General features: G+C 43.0%; 1 protein-coding gene across 2 annotated transcripts in view; it reads left to right on the top strand.

Annotated features, from left to right (window-relative positions):
• LOC132400540 (protein eva-1 homolog A-like) overlaps nt 1-22421 on the top strand; it is a 296591-nt gene that overhangs the window by 159156 nt on the left and 115014 nt on the right. The window contains exon 1 of one of the 2 annotated variants that reach the window (XM_059981586.1): nt 12727-12760. The exons of the other annotated variant lie outside the window; for it this stretch is intronic. Coding sequence (XP_059837569.1) covers nt 12742-12760 — 19 coding nt within the window. The 5' untranslated portion in view covers nt 12727-12741. Of the gene's footprint in view, nt 1-12726; nt 12761-22421 lie in introns of those variants that run through there. 2 annotated transcript variants of the gene reach the window in all.

The raw sequence follows: 22421 nt of genomic DNA, 5'->3' as shown, positions 1-22421 counted from the left end.
ATGCAAGTCACATGATGTCAGCACACATGTGATGTATAACGCTGGGCAGTGGAAAAAGAGAAACACAATAACCAGGGAAAGCAACTAAAAATGACTCACAAAAGACAATAGACAATAGGTGCAGGAGTAGGCCATTCGGCCCTTCGAACCAGCTCTGCCATTCAATGTGATCATGGCTGATCATCCACAATCAGTACCCTGTTCCTGCCTTCTCCCCATATCCCTTGACTCCGCTATCTTTAAGAGCTCTATCGAACTCTTTCTTGAAAGCATCCAGAGAATTGGCCTCCACTGCCTTCTGAGGCAAAGCATTCCATAGACATTGTACAGGGTCACCGGGGGTAGTGCGCAGATCACAGCGCCCTCGCAAACCTCCTGACAGACTGAATATTTGAATGGACAGTTTCCTTTTGTTAGACTGAATGATGAATCTGCCATGTTTTCCAGGTGTTTTGTATTGGTAAACTGAGACACTAGTATAAGTTTTAGAGGCACGCAAGCTAATGACACCACAGTTTTTGTTTCCCAGTTCTTTTACATTTAGGGAATGTTAGAATTTAAGGGGGAGATGTGTTGTAATATGTGCGTTATAAAGGCAAATTAATACCAATTAGGGTAACAGTAATATAGCAATACTCCCGCTACAGAAAGCTGTTTGTAAAGAGAGATTGTTTCAGGGGTTGCGGGGTTTTATTTCTATCCTTTTCTGCCTGGTGCACATGTGTGTTGAGGACTTCCACCATGCTGTGCGGTCCAGTGAAAACCTCTGTATGCGGATATCGTTTTACTATCCTGGATAAAGTTGTTCCTTTTGGGTGTGAAGATGTCGAGTGGTCCTTTTTCAAAGTAGAAGTTACTACATATTTACATCAAAAGGTTTATCAGGCATAGTGTATTTGTGTATTTATGTTTCATTTTTTTTGGGATCTACTGGGAAAGTCTCAAAGATTGACCGGTCGATCACGATCGACTGGTTGGCGACCACTACACCAGGCCTTGTTATTTTCACAAGAGGTTCCTGCTACCCAGGAACATTTCCTGATCGTTGCTCAAACTTGGGTTGATAAGTGGCAGGTTATACTTCTGCTTTGAAAATGAGAAAATCTAGTTCACTCCCTTAGTCTTTAAAAGCACTGCTATCATTGGGTTGCCAAGGTTGGCTATTGGGGAGTTCTACAGATCAGAATCTTAACTAGCACAGCCATATTGACTGCAAGAACAAAAAACAATGCTGAATTTCTGTTCTGTTCTGAACATCACTAATTGTTTGATTGTTTCAAGGCTCGTTTCTGTAACTAATCAAATTTGAATTATGTGCCCGGTGCGTTATCACTTGAGAAATTTACCAGCATCCAGGGCACTGCTTCATTTGCAGTCACTCCCAGTCTCTCCATCAACAGTGGACTGTGACCACTCTGCACTGAAGCAATTAATCAAGGGCACTTCATTTTGCTTCCCTTCAACCGTTATCACTGCTATAATGCCCTGAAGATAAAGTCAGTTCTCTGGTCCTCTCCATGTGGTGCAGCATCGTGACTGGCCGCATAATGCTGTTCTGCCAACACCGTTGGTTCCACTTTTGCAATTCTCCTCAGAAACAGGCGATCATTGACACTGGAACTTTTACCACCTTGCTTACTCTGTTCTCGAGGTACTAAGGAACTGATAATTTTGGCATCGCTTATAACCAGAGCAAATGCAGAAGAAAAAAATTTCTTGACCATCTTGAGGCAATTATGAATTGGATTCAAAAGCCATATTGGATTCAAAAACCTAATTGGTTTATGCCCCTTTGTTGGGAGGATCAAAAGTTTACTTTTAGATCAATTGAACAGTAAATTATTTGCATAATAATACTAATCACGGTGAGGTTTTAGAAATGAGCTTACAATTGAGACTAATTGACCTGTGTTTCCAAGATCAACAGAAACAAGAGCAAGGTGGCTAATTTCTTTCTCTAATCTCCTGTAAGGGTCCCAGCTTTCTTTCCAGCTGTGTTAAATTGTAAGTATATTTGTATTATTCTATACATTAATTTTGTAGCCAGAAAACACCCTCACTTGAGCAGACATAAGTGCTGAAAGGAATAACCCTGCAGGTGACTGATTATTGTGAATTCCTTTATTTTAACATTGTGTTTTAGAAAAAGGGGTGGAAACTCACTTAGTTCATGTTCTCGGTACAAGCATTGAGCAGCAACTTCATGGAACATCCATTATAAGCAAAATAGGAACCAAGTATCTGCATGCATGGTGATGAAAGAGACAATTTTGTTTGCACTCACTGAGAAACACAATCCATCAATTTTCACACCCATTCATCAGTACATGGATATCAGCACTTATACAAGCTCAGCGCAGGAACGGCCATGTTGTGACAATGGTATAGCATGGATTTGCTTCGAAATAAAGAAACTTACATTTTTGATTTATGAGGACTTGAGTAAGTTAAACCTATCATCATCCTGGTTTCTTCTATCATGAAATGGTGCAGCATGGTTGCAGTCATTAACATTATGATTATCAATAGGACAATATCTCCATGGAGGCTCTAATTTGACCATAAGACAAAGGAGCAGAAGTTGGCCATTCGGTCCGTCGAGTCTGCTCCACCATTTTATCATGAACTGATCCATTCTCCCATTTAGTCCCACTCCCCCGCCTTCTCACCATAACCTTTGATGCCCTGACTACTCAGATACCTAGCAATCTCTGCCTTAAATGCACCCAATGACTTGGCCTCCACTGCTGTCCGTGGCAACAAATTCCATAGATTCACCACCCTCTGGCTCTCTAATCTCCTAATTTGCTTCACTACTCATTGCAATCTCTGCTGGACAGGGTAACTGAACATTTTTTTTAAAGCCATTTGAAATGAGAATTAAAGTGTCACCACTTTTTCAGCTTCATTGATTGCAATTTAGTTTTGATATTTTTGGGGTGGTGTAGCAGTGGAGTAATTAATGCATTGTTTTGCAGTGACACTGATTGGGGTTTAATTCTTGCTGCTGACTGTAAGGAGTTTGTACGTTCTTCCTGTGACCATGTGGGGTTCCTCTGGGTGCTCTGGTGCCCAGACTTATGGCTTCGGGTTAGGCAGTTGAGGGCACACTATGTCGGTGCTGGAGGGAGGCAACACCTGTTGGTTGAGCAGCACAAGACCTGCTGGTTTGATTTGTATAGATAACATAGAGTATATAATCCCATGCAAGTATGAAAAAACATCCATTGACTTAACATGCGGTGGCTTTCAAGACAGGGATATGGGCAAAGAGGAACTTACCCGTTGTTGCCACCTATTGTGAAATCACAAGTACAGGATCATTGAAGCACTGGGGCAGGCACACTGCTAGTTTCAGTGCAACAGAGGCAATGCACAATTAAGGATGAGTTAAAGAGGAATTGAAGTCTCACGTTCAAATGTCTATTTTGGGCTGTACAATCACTTGCTTCCTTGCGGTTTACTACCTTACCAAAGTAAGGTCTGCCGGCTTTTCATGGGTCAGAGCAATCAAAGACTTCTTGAGTATTTCTGACACCCATGTCACTAAGAGCAGATATGTGATGTCATGTAGCTTATTTTCTCTGTTTCCATTATATGATGACAGTTTGAATCATTCTGGATGTGGCTGGAAATTCCAAATGGAAACATTTGCATTTGCTCATTCCTTTGCATGCAACTCTTGGACTTCAGTGAACCAACAGAAGTCCACTTCTTACAGTGGGCGTTCTTCAGACTGACGCTCAGCGATACAAGAGACTGCAGACACTGAAATCTGGAGCGTCGGCAAACTGCTGGAGGAAGCTGCCAGTGAGTTCCATCAGCAGATTGAGTCTGCTCCAGCTTAGTGAGTTCTGCCACATGGTCATTGTAATCAGTATTGCTGGTATTCCCTCGTCCTACTTAGGGAGTTTAAAAAAAAGTGTAAGATAGCCTTTAGACTTTGACAAGTAAACAAAGTTCTATACTCAGGTTTGCCATCTGTCATCGGCCGGCAGAAATTCCTCTGGCCAACAGAAATTCCTCCAGCCAGATCCTTGGCACCACAAAGTCTAGGGCCTTGCTGCATCTCTGCCTTCCAGGTGCTGAAGATCTGTGAGATCTGCATTCCTCCTCTAATCTAGCTCATCAGATTAGATATAAGCTTTTGAGTGGCAGAGGAAACCTGAGAGAGCCTTAGATCTACTGCTGTTCCCATATTTAGTTTGAGTGTATACAGGGAAGGAGCATTGGTGCAGGGTTGGCCCTGAATTGATTAGCCTAATGTTCCTCACTCCCATGTATGACAGCTATGGGCACTGTGGGACTGCTCTAATTATTTTCAGATTTATGATGGGAGAAATAGACCACAGGCTATTTCTATTTCTCTTTCTGGCCGTCCTTTGCTCCTACTCTGGACTTTTGAAGTAGTTTAACTTTGTATTTCCCCAGAAATTAAAAATCTAGTTAATGGAGTTAAAAATTCAAAAATATCATGTAGTAAGCACTAAACATGTCCTGGGGGGGGGGGGGAGAAAATGTTTGATGTTGTGCTTTTCTTAGGTTTGAGAAAGATTATATAAGGAGAGGAGATTCTGGCAGAGTTGAGAGCTGAGTTGTCTCGGCTGTTATCAGTGGATGTGACCCCCCCATATGATGGAGCTGATGGGGGTGCAGATCCTCTTAGGGAACGGATAATGTGGAGGTCTACTAGCAGCCAGTGTCTCGAGAGAAGGAGAGTGAGATTCTGGGTTCCTCAGCAGGGAGGGTCATTGGGAAAACTTAGAGGAGACATAGTGAGGGAACACCCTGGTGCCTCTGGGGGAACACGTTCACAGCAATGTACCAAGGAACTCCTGAAAGTGTGAGACCCTATTCCTGAAGGTTTAGTGGGACCATGCTCCAGTGTATTGCTACGGATTGAGGGTATATACGCTAAAGCCATACTCGACACCAGGCTGCAGGTCATGTTTCTGTACCATTCGTTTTACGACCGGTATCTGAAGCATTTACCATTGACGCCATTCAGTGCACTGGAGATCTGGGGTCATAGTGCTGGTTATTATCCATACCATGGCTATTTGTCAGTGAAACTGGAGTTCTCGGAGGCTGAGGTCGTTGAGGAGTGCTGGTTTGTCTGAACCCCGTTGAGAAGGGTGGTGTTTCAATTCTGGTGGGGACCAGTACCCCTCTGGTGAGGAGGCTGATGGGGTCCTGCAAGGAGAAGGCTGGGGAGGGCTTTCTAGGAATGTTGTCTGCGCACCTGGTGTTTCGAGCTGCTTTTGAGGAAGTGTGTGGCTGCATTGGGCCAGATAGACAAGGGACTGTGTGGTTCACCCAGTCAAAGCCAATAGTGTTAGGGCCTGGAGAAGTAGCAAGAGTGATGGGGACTCCCGAATTCCCCGGATTCCACAAGGGGGAGTCGGGATTTCCTGCTGGGGTACTGGTGCGGCCCGGATTGCAGAAGCTCTTGGTCTTACAGTCGAGCAGTATGGCAGTGGTTGTCAGGAACACTACAAAGAGGGAGGTCTCCTTCAAGCGGGGGATACTCCTGGTGACGGTAATGGCTAGTACCCCTGTGAGACAAGCCGGGGAGAAACTATTGGAAAAAGGAGGAAAGTTGACCGCTGAGTCATTCAACTTTGGGGACTCCCTGGTTCCTGTGGGCTGGAAGAGCGGGTCGGTAGAGAAGATGTTGGTGCTGGAAAGTATCTTTCCACTGACGAGTTTGATGTGGGTTGTTCCAAGAGCACTCGTCACACTATCCGGGTGACCGAGGACAGCCCGTTCAGGGAGAGGTCACAGCGACAGGCCTCTGCAGAGATGGAGGGCATTTGGCAGCATTTTTGTAAATTGATGGAAGCTGGGGTCATCACTGAGTCCAGAAGCCCCTATGTGTCCGCAATAGTAGTGGCCAGAAAGAGAATGGGAAGGTACGGATGTGTGTGGACTATAGGACTCTGAGCAGGCGTACTGTCCCTGACCAGTATACGGTCCCGAGGATCGATGATGCGCTGGCCTGTCTGAGTGGTGCGAAGTGGTTCAGTGTGCTGGACTTGAGGAGTGGATATTACCAGATCCCCATGAGTGAGCCTTTTGGGATGCGAAATGTGAAGAAGACTTTCAGTCGCTGAAGGAATGCTGATAAAGGCGCCTGTGCTAGCTTTTGCAGACCCCCACTTGACGTATGTACTGCATCAGCTGCCAGCAGAGAGGGCTTAGGGGGCGTCCTGTATCAGGATCAGGGCACTGGGTTGAGACCTGTTGCGTTTGTCAGCCGGAGTCTGTTGTCCTCTGAGAAAAACTATCTCACGAACAAATTGCTGTTTCTGGCATTGAAATGGCTGAGTGACTATCTTTACGGGGCCAAGTTTGAAGTGCGGACAGAGAACAATCCCCTAACGTATATCCTGACCTTGGCGAAATTGGATGCCACAAGTCATCGGTGGTTGGCGGTGTTGCCTGCCTATGATTTCAGCCTGAAGTACCAGTCGGGAAGCAGAAACATTAATGCTGATGGTTTGTCCCAACGTGCACATGAAGGGCTGGACAGGGACGAAGAGTGGGAAAGTGTTCCTGCCCTGGGGATGAAGGCCATGTGTCAGTTTGCCCTCATGGTGAAGGCAGAAGGAAAGCAGGGGCAGGATTGAGCAGTAGATCAATTGGGAACTTCTGGTGACACCATTCCTCAAATTTACTGTAACCGGACTGCTCTGAAGACAAATCAGTTGCCGGAACTGAGTTCTGGGGAAGTGAGATGAGATGAGAAGATGAGACTGCTGAGTGAGATGATCCAGGCATTGGTACCATTTGGTCAGCGGTCAAGAAGGGAGACATAGCTCAGGTGGAGAAGATGAAACACGCTGTTGTGCCTCCGTTACTGAGAGAATGGCCCCAGTTGGAGTTGCAGAACCAGATCTTATATCAGATCATGTCACCCCTGGTCTGACCACAGCGTTCCCAATTGGTTCTGCCAGAGAAGTATTGGATGGTTGTGTTGAAGTCACCACATGATGACTGGACAATTGGGGGTGGAAAAGACCTATGGATTGCTCAGAGTCCAGTTTTACTGGCCCCAAATTAAGTCAGAGTTTGAAGAATACTGCGAGTTGTGCATACAACTGAAGACGCTGTATTTTTTTTTGTTTGGTGGAAGTAGGAAAGAGAAGATGCCAGAACAGAGAAGTCATAGACGGCAGGACGGAGTGGACTTGGAATGGGGGCAGGAGTCGATGCCCGAGGGGAGATCGATGGAGAATGAACAGGTGGGAAAACTGTCAGCTCCAACGTTGCGCATTAGACTGTTTCATGAGAATGGGCCCTTTTTCTTTTTGTTTCCTTTACTAACCCTATAGTCAAACGAAGAACTTATAAAGCTCAGTCGTTTAATTGCACATTGTGTACTGTTTGTTATTACGTGGTACTGATTTGTAACAAGGGAACTCATCACACAGTACCCACCCAAACAAGATTTCTCCAGTTTGGCCGGGCTGGAGGCTGTCTTCCCCTAGATTAAGCTGCTAGCCGAACCTAGGGTTACAATACTTAACTGAACTTCTTTGGGCTCTTTCAACCATGTCAATAATTTCAGGTGGAATGCAGCAGGCCAGGTCTGCTGCATCCCACCAGCATTTTGTGTGTGTTGCTTGAATTTCCAGCATCTGCAGATTTCCTCGTGTTTGCATCGATAATTTCAGCTAAGTTTATTCCCTCCACAGGCTTTGGGCTCTAAATATTTATGCATCTAATGTGCAATAGGGGGATCCAGGAAGAAATTGTGGTTGTGAAAATTTACCATTTAAAAAATTGTTAGATAGTTTCACCCGCCCCCCCCAGAGCATGACATTAAATTGGGACCTAAGTGTCTCCCAGCAGCAGCTGCTTGTAGAGATCATAGCTGTTACTGGGACTCATGTTGTGAGGTCATGGACTGTAAGATCTTTCCCTGTTGTAGCTACTATGTTGTTAAGGGAAAATTAGAAGGAAGAAGTGTTTCTTCAGTCTGAAGCTGTCACTGCGCAACCCCCTTCTCACTCCAGCTTCACGACTGCGAGTGCCAATATGGATCAAGTTTTATATCATGAGCAGTCCTAAAATGCTGTGAGGTATAGGCTCACATCAGAGTATTGAAGCCTTGGGCAGGCAGATGTCCCAGTAGGGTACTTTTGCTGGCATCCAGTGGGGAGGGTTACCTTCTGTTTAAGCAAAGATGAAAGAAAAGCTTGCTGCTTGTTATTACTTCCATGTCTGTTGTAATATCCAATGAGCTTCCTGCAAGTTGATAGTAGCAGGGAACAAAGGTTTCTGTGTTTATTTTGTTTTTCAGAATAATTTAGACAGCCTCTGGTTATATTTTAATACAGAGAAACAATGAAACTCTATTTAGATAGTGTGCTGAAGTTTTGAGCTGAACTGAAATCAAAACTTTCCAGCTCAAAGTCATGAGCCAAGGTTTGTATTCTTGGAGTGTTCACAATGCATCAGGCATAGGACTCTTACCTTTATTTACACCTCTGCTCCAAATAAATTTTCATTGCTAATATTTTGTCGAGACTGGTCTAGAAAGAGAGGATTTTTCTGGTAATCTATCATGCCCATCTAAGCTACAGCATCAAGGGAAGAGAGGTTCCCTGGTGGCATGGTAGTGTAGTGGCCAACACAATGCTTTACTGTACTAGCGACTTAGGTTCGATTCCTGTCGTTACCTGTAAGGAGTTTGTACATTCTTCCTGTGACAGTGTGGGTTTCCTCCGGGTGATCTGGTCTCCTCCCACAGTCCAAAGATATACCGGATGGTAGGCTAGTTGGTCATTGTGAATTGTCCCACGATTAGGCTTGTATTAAATCGAGGTTTGCTGGGTGGCATAGTTCGAAAGACTGGAATCTCAATAAATAAATAAACACATGGCTACAGAAGAGAAGCTATGGTTGTTTTCCATGTAGCAAAGAAGATTGTCAGAGTAAGTGACACCTCTGTTCCCTTCTGACAATCCCTTGGTCTACAGAATAATTTTGTTTCACTTCGGTTCTGTATCTTCTCTGGTGTTGAATGGAGTACTACGGAAGACTCACAGAATTTGCCACACAGGGAGCAGGAGGTAGAGACCTTCTTAATACCATCCCATATGCTCCTTATTTTGCGAGCTCTCAGGGCAGTGGCTCCCACATCAGTGGAAATCATATGCAATCTTTTAAGGAAGTTTGGAAAATCTTCTCTCCACCTAATAATCTCTTGTGTAGTCAGGAAAGTTCACATCTAGTGGTTGGTGAGGGATTTTCATTTTAAGGTCCGACTAGAGAAACCAATGTGTAAATCTTACCGTTTGTGCTTCTGGGTGTATGGAATTCAGCGTCATAGAGCAGTACGGTACAGAAACATGCCCACCTTGTCCATGCTGAACCATTAATCTGCCCAGTCCCATTGACCCGCACCTGGACCAGAACCCACCATTCCCCTCCCGCCCACGTACTTACCCAAAGTTCTCTTGAATGTTGCAATCGATTGACATCCAACACCTCCATTGGCAGCCCATTTCAAACTTGCACCACCCTCTGAGTGAACAGGTTCTCCCTTAAGTGTCCCTTAAATAGTTCACCTTTTAACCTATGACCTCTAGTTCTGCTCTCACCTAACCTTAGTGGGAAAAAACTGCTTACATTAGCCATACCTTTATCACTCATAATTTTGCATGCTTCTATTAAATCCCCTTATTCTCTCACATTCCAGGGAATAAAGTCCTAACTTATCCAACCTTTCCATATAACACAGGCCCTCTAATCCTGGCAACATCCTGCACCCTTTCAGTCTTATTGGTATCTTTCCGGTAGGTGGGTGATGGAGACTGCACACAGTTCATGCTATGATTTCAGGACAACTCTCTGGACTCTAGTAAGTGGCCATAGTGGTACACAGTAGGGAGACTCTTCTGTACATCCCACAATTGGAGTACAGCATCTCTGAGATCCCCTTTTCCCAGATATGGGAGATGACAGTGAAATTATGATTGAATGTTTTCTCTGTCACACGTTAGAACTTCAGCAAGGATCCCATATGCTCCCGAGGCCATGTTGGTGTTCCTTTGGCAATGGGCCTCTTTGAGGACTTGCTGCTACCTGTCACCAGGGCTTGTTATGCCACAGGGGCTGGAGGCATTCTTTTGCTCTCTTGATGAACTTAACAGGTGCCAGACCTGACTCTGACCTGTTCCCATGATGCCTTGTGCTTATAAATGTATATTTTAAAAATCAGGATGGTGATTATGACAAGACTCTGCTCCAGCTAAGAGGGCTTCAGTAGACGTCCCTATTTCCTCCTTGTCAGAGGATTGCGTCTTTCCAAGCCCTGGCATTAATATCACCCAGGAGGATTGGTTTGACATTTTGGCATGTGAGCAAGAGCTTTTGGGTTGGAGTAGAAGTTCCTATATTCATACCTATAACTTCCAGAGTTGGCGTATAGCCATTGATGACATAGTGTGCTAGCTCCACATGTAGGTGACGTGAGGCTTTTGCATTCCTTAGAGTGGTTGTAGACACACCAGACGAGTTCACTGACAACAGGGCTCACCCAATTAAGGAAGTGTTGTTTTTGCAGTATTTCCTTCGAAAATGAGATGTACCCATTGTCTTCTGTGTGCTGCCTATAAAAACATTAATTTCAGTGCTTTTCAATTTCTGAGACTTGATACTGAATCAGAACCAGGTTTATGATCACTGACAAGTATTGTGTTCTTTTGAAGAAGCAATGCAATGCAATGCGTAAAAAATTACTATAAGTAACAATAAGAAATATTTGAACAATAAATAATTCATGTAAAAAGGGAGCAAAGCAGTAAGGTAGTGTTTATGGCTTCATGGACCGTTTGGAAATCTGATGGCAGAAAGGAAGAAGCTGTTCTTAAAACATCGAGTGTGTGTCTGTACCTCCTCCTTGATGGTAGTAATGAAAAGAGGACAGGTCTGGGGTGGCAAGGGTCCTTAATGGTGAATTTTGCCTTCCTGAAGCATTGCCTTTTGAAGATGTCCTTGATGGTGTGTTGGAACATTATCACTGTTGAGGCTGGCCTAGAGTGTTCTGACATTCCGGATCCTGAACTTCATATTGAGATCTACTGTATAAGTGCACATATGCATTCATCCTTCCTTTGATCAACCTGACCTTGAGCCCATTTTATCTCAACCCTCCCCATTCCCAAATCCATTCTCTTTAGTGTTTGACCACACCAGAATATCTCCAGTTCCAACACCCCTGTCTACTTGGGCCAGGCAGCATCTGTGGAAAAGAGTAAACAGTCAACGTTTCGGGCTGAGTCCTGATGAAGGGTCTCGGCCTGAAATGTCGACTGTTTACATCTTTCCATAGGTGCTGCCTGATCTGCTGAGTTCCTCCATCATTTTGTGTGTGTTGCTTGGATTCCCAACAGATTTTCTCTTCTTTCTGACCCCTGAATAATTGCACATTGCTGTATGGCTCCACTCTTCTTTCCTTGCACCAGACACTCCTCCCACTTGCTTTTCTCTCGTCCTTTGCTTTATCCCCTCCTGCACTTTCTCACTTGCTTCTTCAAGCCCCTCCACCCCACATCCTACATCATAGTCCAGCCATGATAAAAACTGAGTGCACCTTTGCTGGGCAAGTCTCCCTCAGCCCTGAAACTGGAGTCCTTGAGAATGACAGCTTTATGTAGACAGGTAGACTCTATGCTGGTATAGAGTCCCAGTAGATTAGGAGTGATTCAAAAGAGGAAAAGCCAGTTTGGTGTTCTGTTTCTTCTCAGCTCTTGAAGTCAAAGTAAATTTATTATCAAAGTACTTATAAGTCACTATATACCACCTTGAAATTCACTTTCCTGTAGGCATGTAGAGGAAAATAAAAGAATACAGAAGAATTTATCATTAACTATACGGAAGCAAAGGTTGAACAAACAGCAAATGTGCAATAGAAGACAAATTGTGCAAATAAGAAATACTGAGGACATGAGATGTACAGTCCTTGTAAGCGAGTCTGTAGTTTGTGGAATCAGTTCTGTGTTAATTCAGAGAATCGGTTCACACTGGTTCAGTGCTTGATAGTTGTAGTTTAATAAATCTTCCTGTACCTAGTAGCATTGGGCCTAAGGCTCCTGCACCTCCTGCCTGACGGTAATAGTGAGAAGAGAGCATGGTTTGGATGATGGGGGTTCTTGATGCTGCTTTCTTGTGGCGGCACTTCTTGTAAGTGTGCTCATGGTCCTGGAGACTTTCCCTGTGTTCCACCACTTCACTCATTCACTTCCATCTTCTTCCCCTTGAATTCTGAGAGGAAGTAATTTCCAAACTAAGGAACAGAACTGATAGGGTTGGTGTACTTATTACAGACACTGACTATAAAAACCAAATAGCTTCCCTCTTTGTAATAATTCTGGGATTCCTTGAAGCAACCTGAAATATCATGTTGCGGATTGTTTTCTGTGTCACTAGTCTGAGTTTATGTCAATGCAACACCTTGTCAAAACAAATAATTAAACATTTGGTTGGATTTATTTTACACAAGCACCTGGCAAAAAGTTTCCCTGGATAGTGTAGGTACTTGTGTAGAAGCACCCTCTTGGTCATTGTCAATATCCTGTTTGAGACATTAATGTTTCTACAATCTGTTCTGCCAACAGGCTGTTGTTACTCAAGCTCCGTGTTTAACCCTTATTGCATGGCAAAGATGACATTAAGAACAGAATGTGCTCCGAGACCCTGCTTTTCTATTTTTGTTTTGACATAATTGAAGTGATGCTTCAAGACTCCAACCGTAAGCTTTATAAAATTTCTGACAACTACTTTGTCTTAATGTGCGTGTGCAGAGCTTCTCCTCATAGCTGGAATAAAATTGGCATTAGCTCCATCTGTAAAGGAAAGCAATGGTTCCTGAACAGCTTTTTATTCCAAAATGCATGATTAACACAATGAAAAATTTAAGTGTTACAGATATTCATCTAAAATGAATGTGCATAATATCCTGATTGCACTTGCTAGAAGGTTTCTTCAGGCTTCAGCTGTGATCGTCATAGAATATGTTAAAGATCTGCTTCAGAATTGTACCAAAGGTTTTCTGGGATGCAAAGGGAAGAGCAGGATTTTAGTTTATTCCTCCACTCAACTTCACTTGCCCCCTTACTGAAATGTTCCCTCAACCAATGAGCTCACTTTCAAGGACTCTATATCTCATGTTCTCATTATTTATTGCTATTTGTTTATATCTGCATTTGCGCGGTTTGTTGTCTTCTGCAGCCTGGTTGATCTTTCATTGATCCTGTTACTATTCTATAGATCTGTTAGCTATGCCCTCAAGAAAACTAATCTCACCATTGCATATGGTGACATTTATGTACTCTGATAATAAAATCTATTTTGAACTTCTGCCAGTCAATTTTTAAGCTATGCTTTTTTAAGGAAGAAACATTTAGCTGACATTTGAATTGCTTTGTTAATTGGTAATTGTTATTGGTTTATTATTGTCATTCCTACCAAGATACTGAGAAAGGCTTTTGTGTGCATGTCACTCGAAGGGATCATACCAGACAAAAATACAGTAAGGTAGTACAAAAGGAGAAAAGAAATACAGAATGCTGAATCTAGTGTTTCAGTTACAGATAAAGTGCAGTGCTGGTCGAGAAGTAAATGACAAAGGGCACGGCGAGGTAGACTGAGAGATCAAAAGTTCATCTTTATCGTGTTAAGATTGTTGAAGTTGTATAAGACATTGCTGAGGCCTAATTTGGAATATTGTTTTTAGTTCTGGTGGAAAGATAATCAGTAGGTTTGAAAGATTGCAGAGAAAATTTACAAAGATGTTGCCGTGCCTCGAGGACCTGAGTTACAGCGAAAGGTTGAATATGTTATGGATTTATCCTCTGGAGCATAGCAGAATGAGGGGTGATTTGATGGAGGCATCATGAGGGGTATAGATAGGGTAAAGGCTTTTTCCACTGAGGGTGTGTGGGAGTCGAGGGATATGGGGAGAAGGCAGGAACAGGGTACTGATTGTGGATGATCTGCCATGATCACAGTGAATGGCGGTGCTGGCTCAAAGGGCTGAATGGTCTACTCCTGCGCCTATTGTCTATAATTAGAGGTCATGGGTTAAGAGTGAAAGGTGAACATTTAAGGGGAACATGCGTGGAAACTGCTTCACTCAGAGTGTGGAACGAACTGCCAGTGGAAGTGGTGGTTAGGGGTTCAATTTTAACATTTAAGAGAAACTTGGATAACGACATGGATGGGAAGGGGGGTAAGGGGTATGGAGGGCTATGGTACAATGGGTCACAGCACGATGAGACTAGGAGGCATAATAGTTCGGCATGGTGGGTCAAACTACCTGCGGTTTAGTGTTCTATGGTGTAGGTGTAGTTTCTGTAGTATAGTGTTCTATGACTCTGTAAGTGGTCAGTTTAATAGTCTGATAACAGCAGACAGAAGTTGTCCTTGAGCCTGGTGATACATGTCCTCAAGCTTTTGTATCTTCTACCCAAGGGGAGGAGGAGAAGAGAGAATGACCAAGTGGTCCTTGGCTGCCTTCCCAAGGAATTGTAGTCACAGCCAATAGGGTAGCCTTGTTTTTGTGATGCACTAGGCTCTGTTCACAATTCTCTGCAGTCTTGACATATGTAGTTGACGTAAATCTGTCACTAGGTTTGTATTTATTTTATTCTTGGAGTTTTGGCACTGTTTGCATTGTTGGTATTCTTTGCCCATCTCTACCCCGGAAATGAGGAGGCAGCTGAGAGTGAACTGCAAGGGCAAGTCTGGAGTTACGTATAGGCCACTCTAGGTAATGATGGCAAATTTCCTTCTCTATAGGATATTAATGAACCAGATTTATTTATTTTGCTTGTGACAGCCTAGAAATTTAATAACCACCAATTACAGGAAGTCTTCAGGTAATGAATGCAAGTCTTTTGAATTTAAAATTCTGGGAGGTTATTCACATTCAGGCATGTCAGCAAGCTGGGCCTTCATTACCTGGATATGGTCTGCGCTGAGAGTAGTTTAATCCCAAATTTAGTAAATTGCATGAACTTAAATTCTCCCAGTTGGTGTGGTGAGATTTGAACTTGAGTCTCTAGAGTAGTGGCCCAGAATTCTAAGTGGTAAATTTACCGTCACCATTATTTCTAATTCTGCTGACTTGCTGCGGTATTTGTATACTTAAAAACAATAAATTTCATTCCAAGCCACCTGAATAGCTGTGAAACAATTTGTGTCTTGAAAAGGGCTGAAATATTTCAGGTTCTGTCTTTCTGTACCGCTTTTTGCCTTGGGATAGCTTGCAATAGAAATTCTAATCGTATCTCAACAGTTTTATATTATTTACTGTACATTTTATACACATTTTGTGAACCATTTTCTAATGTGTACTTCTTACACTGTTTTGAGTTGGCTGATCTCAGCAAGACAAACAGTAGGAGAGCAAGTATTGATTTTGATTGCATAGGTGTAGATTCCCTGCATTTACAACATTGTACAGGTGAAGTCAAAATCACTCATAACAAAATAGGTGTTTTAATAAAACACCATGGTTAGGCACAAACATATATTTGATTAGTACTCCTAGAAATCTACACCCAGTGCCACCAGTATTTTTGTGAGAGGACAGGAACAAAGATTAACTTTGACAAGGTTTGTATGGATGTCAATCATACAACTGCCAGTAAACCTGCCATGGTCACCCAGCAATACAAAAGAGAGTTATGCAAATACTGAGCAGATCAGTCTGATGAAATGTATGTTTTTCTCTCTATAGATGCCACCTGACCTGCTAAGTTCAAGTTCATTGTCATTCAGCCTTACACATGTATGCAGCTAAACAAAAGACTGTTCCCCTGGGGCCAAGTTGCAATACACAGTATATGTAAATGTATAAAATTCTAAAGGGATTGGACAGGCTAGATGCATACTGAATGGCGGTGCAGGCTCAAAGGGCCGAATGGCCTACTCCTGCACCAATTTTCTATGTTTCTATGTAGTCACACACAGCACATGTAGTTACAATCTAGCACATACCATATTTCCAGTATTCTCTTATAATTCAGATTTGCAGCATCTCAAACTCAAGTTCAAGTTTAATTGTCATTCAACTGTACATGAATACAGCCAGTAAACAGCGTTACTCCGGGGCCCAGGTGAAGCACCTGACTAGCAGTTATTTACTGCACAAGGCGCACATAGCACGTATAAGGCAGCAGTAAAATACAGTCACAGAAAAAATAATAGCCTATATCCCTGAGTCCGTGAATGTTGCAGCACTCTGCAGACTAACGCAATGATCTTCTGCCATGCCAAACACTGGAGAGCAGCACCATCTCCAGCATGGATGGTGCACCACACCGTACGGTAGAGCGTACCGACATTGATGCCTCTCTCCCAGGCAGTTATAAACAAGCAGCACTGGTACAATAGACAACAGGTGCAGAAGTAGACCATTCGGCCCCTCGAGCCTGCACTGGGGGCCTAGTCCTTGTTACAACTGAGGCCCTGCCACCTGCCTTTGCCATTCATCAATAAAAGTGTTTTTCTCTGTGGTAACTTAGAGAAAGATGGATAGCTCTCTACACAGAGAAGACACGCATAATTATTATTGGTTGGACTAATAAAAAGTGAACACAGGTGTAAGTGCACTGCCCAGATGGACCAGAGCAAAAACATTTTACTGACCTTCTCACATCATAACTGTGATGTTTATTTTTAATATGCTAACCAAGTATAAACTATAAATTACCTCCTCAAATCTTGTGAACCATTTTCAAAATTTGTCATGAACGCCTATGACAATTTAAGGATTTTCTTAAAGCCACTCGTTCTACAGGATGCTCAAACAGTTGCATGTGCATTTGCAGTGGCGTGTGTTGGCCATCTCACTCTGACTGGCACATGGATTTTGTTTTGTGTCATCTTAATGGTTGGAACTGCTCACTGATTAGCTCTTTCTAAGTGGAAGGAAAAACAGCTGATAAATAGGAACTAGCCCTTGTACTAAGAGGAATGAAGAGTGTGGCCCCATTTCAGGAAGAAGCCCAAAAAGTTCTTACATGCGACACAGAGTGCAGAGATATGCCTTTACCTCAGATTTCAGTAGCTACTACTACTCTTCTTCCTCCTCCTTTTATTCTGTTATTGATTAATGTCCAAGAAAACACATGTTCATGCTTCGTATTGTATTCACAGTGGTATGTGCCTGCCCAGAATATTACTGCACTCTAGTGTTCTCCTCTCTCCAGCTAGACTATTATACGCAGCCATCCAAACCATAGACTGATCATCTTATTCACTGTGCATATGAGCTGGTTCTTGGACCATACAGTCATTTGGAGGAGAAGCATTCTTTTCTAAGGAGGTCCCATTGAGAGTACGAGGGGCAGAGGAATAACCTATTGGCCAGAGGACTAAGTTGAACTCACCTGGGCTTCTGAGTCTAGCCATATTTTCAAAATAGTGTAGGCACAGGAGATCATGTGAGGAGGTTCATAAGGATAGGGTTATTTGCTCCATGTCCACAGTTCACGCTGATATTTTTTCACACACTGCAGTGTCTCCTAGGGCATGTATACCCAGTCTGAACACGTGCAGTAAGTCAGAGACCTGAACGTCTGTTGGTGATTCTCTCACAGATTCTCAACCTTTTGCCAGAGTGAAATTATCAATTTTTTCCTGGTTCAAAAGATTTGGTAATACATTTGAGAGAACCGAGGAACAGAAACAATGCTAAGTTTATTAAGTCATCAGGTATAAGACTGTAAGACCATTAGACACAAGAGTAGAACTCGGCCACTTGGCACGTCGAATCTGCTCTGCCACTCTATCATGGCTGATATATTATCCATCTCAACTCCGTTCTCTGCCTTCTACCCGTAATCTTTCATGCCTTTATTAATCAAGAACCTATCAACCTCTGCTTAAAATGTACCCAGTGACACCACAGCTGCTTGTGGCAATGGATTCCATAGATTCAACACACTCTGGCTAAAAAAATTCCTCCTCATCTCTGTTCTAAAGGAACGCCCTTGTGTTCTGAGTCTGTGCCCTCCGGTCCTACTCTCCCCCACTATAGGAAATATTCTCTCCATGTCCACGCTAAGCTTTTCAAAATTCCATAGATTTCAATCCTCATTCTTTTAAGCGCCAGCAGGTAATACACCCGCCCCCCACCCCGGAACAAGTGTGTTAGTTGAGCATTGATTATCTGTATGGAAATGAACCTGGAACCTTCATCCACTGAGGGTGGAAAGTTGCGCAGGGTAAGGAAAACGTTGACTAGAATCTTCTGTCTTGTGGTTCATGCTCTTTGCACATGTAGGTTTTCCTCTCAATACTGAGTTAGAACATGAATGAAGCTTCAGTCTATAGTTAACACCAGGAAAGTTGGGCCTATTATGTTGAAGCATGAGAGTAACTTAATCACCCAGAATCATGATATATTTTTCAAGTCAGGCATATAAAATGCATCTTTGGCTCCACTTTCATTGATGTTGTGATGACAGATTTTATGAACACTACTTGGAGTGATGTACCTGCATTTTCCCAAGGCATATTTTCCTGATAGCAGGATTTTACCGTCTCAGGTTTTGCCACTAGCGAACCATTATTTAAATTTTGATCTGGACATTCATACCAAACCTAAAAGCAAGCTGTCTAGAAACCTGATGCCATGCTCCTAATACAAATACACGCTGTAATTTTGGGTATAACAATGTAGTTAGAAGAATTGGTGTGGAACCTGAGCAGAGAGGATTTGACAATGTTATTTGCAATCTCTTGTCAGTGAGCAGCATGACAGTGAGAACCATTGTACCAATAACTGCATATCAATCACTACAACTGTCCCTGAGGTATAAGGCATGAGGCTTTTAAGTTAGATAAGTAGAAAGTAAAAGAGTCTGCTTTCGGACTGCTCGTCGAATAACTTATTTCTAGTGCTCTCCATCTATTTGTTTCCTCATGATATCTTCAGATTTCTTTGGGATAACGAAAGAAAGTGTTTATTGCCCTGTAACTTTCTAACTCAGAAAGTATTGTGTCCTTTTACATCAGACACCATGATTTACATGGATGACAGGTTCTCTTGGTTTCCATTCGGGGCCTGTCAAGATGACAAAGGAAGAATGCAAATGAAGCACAGCGATGCTGGAATATTCAGTATTGTTCATTGTGCATTGTTCCTGTGTATATAACGTTGTTAATGGATGCATGAAAGTGACTGTTGGTGACATGATACTATCACTTATAAAGTAAAAGTTCAGATACAGTTTCACTGTAACATAAGGAAGGGTTAGGGACAACTCATTTAGTGTAAAGAGAGTGTAAGCCAATGCAGACCCATCCCATAATCCCTTGACCCACTGCTATCAGGAAGAAGGTAAAGGAGTATCAGGACCGGGACTGCCAGACCCAGTTTGTGAGACTAACGAATACCCTGCCGACACAGAGGTCTCAGCACGAGGGCAGTGAGCTGTTTACTGTGCTGTCTGTTGTTTACCAATGCTGTGCACTTCACATGCATTTTGAATTGTATTTTCTTAATGTACTTGTGGTTATATTTTGTTTTATGCGCTGTGTGTGATATGCTGTGTATATTGTGGGTGCACCATGATCCGAAGGAATGGTCTTTCATTTAGTTGTATGACAAAGCCGAACTTGACACCAATGGATACTAATGGGTGAAAGACTGGTGTCAGTATAGTGCCTTCAGGTGATGAAAATTCACAATATTTGCAAATTCTCAGAAGCCTGAGACCATGGAACAAGTATTAGAGTTAGCTTGCATGAGGGCTGACATTAGTTAGGAATTTCACCACTACCTGCAGTGGAACAGCACAGCTTTTGGTTGAAGAGGGAAAGAGATGGAAGACCAAGACCATTAGATACTGATTAATAGGTGAACGAGATGTAATCTCAAATCTTTATTTGTATCAGAAGTTTCAAAGGAGGGAGAACCCAATGCAGACTTGCCACTTCATTCCAAGGTTGCTAGGCCTTGTTTACAGTAGTCCTGGAGCATGGGTGGAAGTTTTCCTTCTCAGCTTAAGTGTCCATTGATGCTGTCATCGGGCACTGTGGATCAGCATGGCTATTGGGGAGGAGTGCAGATGGATAAATTGCTAAGCATGGGGTTTGACAGCATTTTCTTGCAAAGCTGTGTGTTGAAGGGCTTTCTGAATGTTATTATCTTAACAGTAGATTAAAAACCCTTCTGAACAAGGCCCTTACAACAGCTGATAAGGCTGATAAGAGCATCTGTATATCCTCTTGTCTCTTTGCATAGTTTCCTGTGTCAGGATTACACTTACATCAGTGTTAGAGCAATGCCTTTAGTTGATCAAAAAGTACAATTATTTGATTATTCTCAGAAGCCTGAAAACATGAACCAATTACCTTGGGGTTAGAACAGATACTGCCATGAATCTCAGCACTACCTGCAATGCACAGCCTTTGGTTGACTAGGAAAAGGACTGAAAACCAAGACAACAAATCAGGCAGCAGGTTCATTATCTACCAGGTAGCAGTGATCCCTGAAGTCTTATGTATGTCAGAGACATGGACTTCCTTCTGGAGGAACCTCAAGGCACTGGGGACGTAGTGCCAGTGATATCACTGCAAAATCTTCCAATTCTATTGTCAGGATAAATTACCAAACACTAGTGTCAACTCCCAGGGCAAGTTCCCTGTTATCAATGTTTCACTACCACTCTGCTGTCATCTCATGCTGGATACCAAAGTTCTAAAGTGACCATTCTACTGCAGCCTCTGGGAACGACAGGAGGGCAATGAAAACGTATCAAGACTCTTCTCAAAGCTTCCTTGAAAAAATAAAACTTTTTCACTAAATTTTGGGAATCCCTGGGCAGTTACCAATCAAAACGGAGAAGAAACATCCAGGAAGAAATGCAAAACGCTATGACTTGGGAGCACTGGGAAGCTTGTTAAAAATAGCAGCTGTAACACACTGCTTCCAATACAGCCCATCTAACTGTAATATCAAGCATTTCTCTCTCTACTCCAGGCAACATCCCAGTGAACATCTTCTGCACCCTCTCCAAAGTGACCACGTCCATTATGTAATAAAGTGACCACAAGTACAAGACTCAAATGTGTCCTAGTCAAAGCTTTGTACAGATGCAGCCTGACTTTTCACCTTTTCTGCTCAACATCCTGACTGATAAGGTCAATTATGCTTAGACATCTTCTTTACCACCCTCTTTCATTATGTTTCCAATATCAGGATCTCTGTATTTGCACCCCAAGATCCCTCTGCACATCAATGTTCCTGAGGATCCCACCATCTACTGATAATGGTGTTTGGTATTACTTGTGATGCTTGGATGCCTCACGCATGTTCAGGTTCCTCACTCTGGTTCAGCCGGTGGCGTTAGTCTAGGGAAGACAGTCCCTGGCCCCACCAAACATGTGAAATCTGAGATGCAAAATCTCTTGTTTCTGTGGATGCTGTATGATCTGTTCCCCTGTTACAAATCAGTACCACAAAATAACAGACAGCACACCATATGCGGTTAAATGATTTAGCTTTACAATCCTGACTTTGACTAAAGGGTTAGTAAAGAAAAACAAAAAGAAAAGGGCCCATTTTAATCAAGCAGCCTAACGTGCACAAGTTGGAGCTCACTGTTTCCCTTCCGTTGGTCCTCCATCGATGTCCCAGGGCTTCGATGACTCCCGACCCCACTCCAAGTCCACTCCATCTGGCTGTCTATGACCTCTCCATTCCGGTGTCTTCTCTCTTCATCTCTCACTGAATAAAAGACCCAGATCACCTCGGTCTCAGTGTGGCACGTGGCCAGGTGGTTAAGGCATTACACTAGTGATCTGAAGGTCGTGAGTTCAAGCCCCAGCCAAGGCAGCATGTTGTGTCCTTGAGCAAGGCACACAACCATACATTGCTCCAGTCCACCCAAAATGCTTGGGGTTAACCTCACGATAGACTGGCGTCCTATCAGGGAGGGTGGGTGGGGGGGGGGGGGGGGAAGTCTCGTACTCTCAGTTGCTTCATGCCGGCCTGATGACAGACTTTAACTTTAACTAACTAACTAACCTTGGTCTCAGGCACACAACAAGAAAAAAAACAATCACCACATTGGACAGCGTTCCAAAACCCCCGTTATCTCTAACCATAATCCAAACACTGCTGCTACAGAAAGACAATTACATTTGCAGTGCTTCTACAGAAAAACCATTATATTAGCAGCAAAACCTTCCCTAGGGTGTAACATACATATAGACTTTGCAACACCTGAGGAAATTATATCTCTTAGCTTGTCTGCAAGTAAGGTGTAGTTATTAAATGAAATTAATCATTGAGAATCACTGAACTAATTCATAGCAGATTCAGAACATAACATTAATCTAACATAAAATTAGGTTTACAGTGCCAAAGCTGACAGGCTAAAGAGGAGGTTAGATTT

This window comes from Hypanus sabinus, chromosome 10, assembly GCF_030144855.1.
Source record: "Hypanus sabinus isolate sHypSab1 chromosome 10, sHypSab1.hap1, whole genome shotgun sequence".
NCBI classification, from domain to species: Eukaryota; Metazoa; Chordata; class Chondrichthyes; order Myliobatiformes; family Dasyatidae; genus Hypanus; species Hypanus sabinus.
Note: the sequence above shows the minus strand (reverse complement) of the source record. Positions and strands in the feature narration are given on the sequence as shown.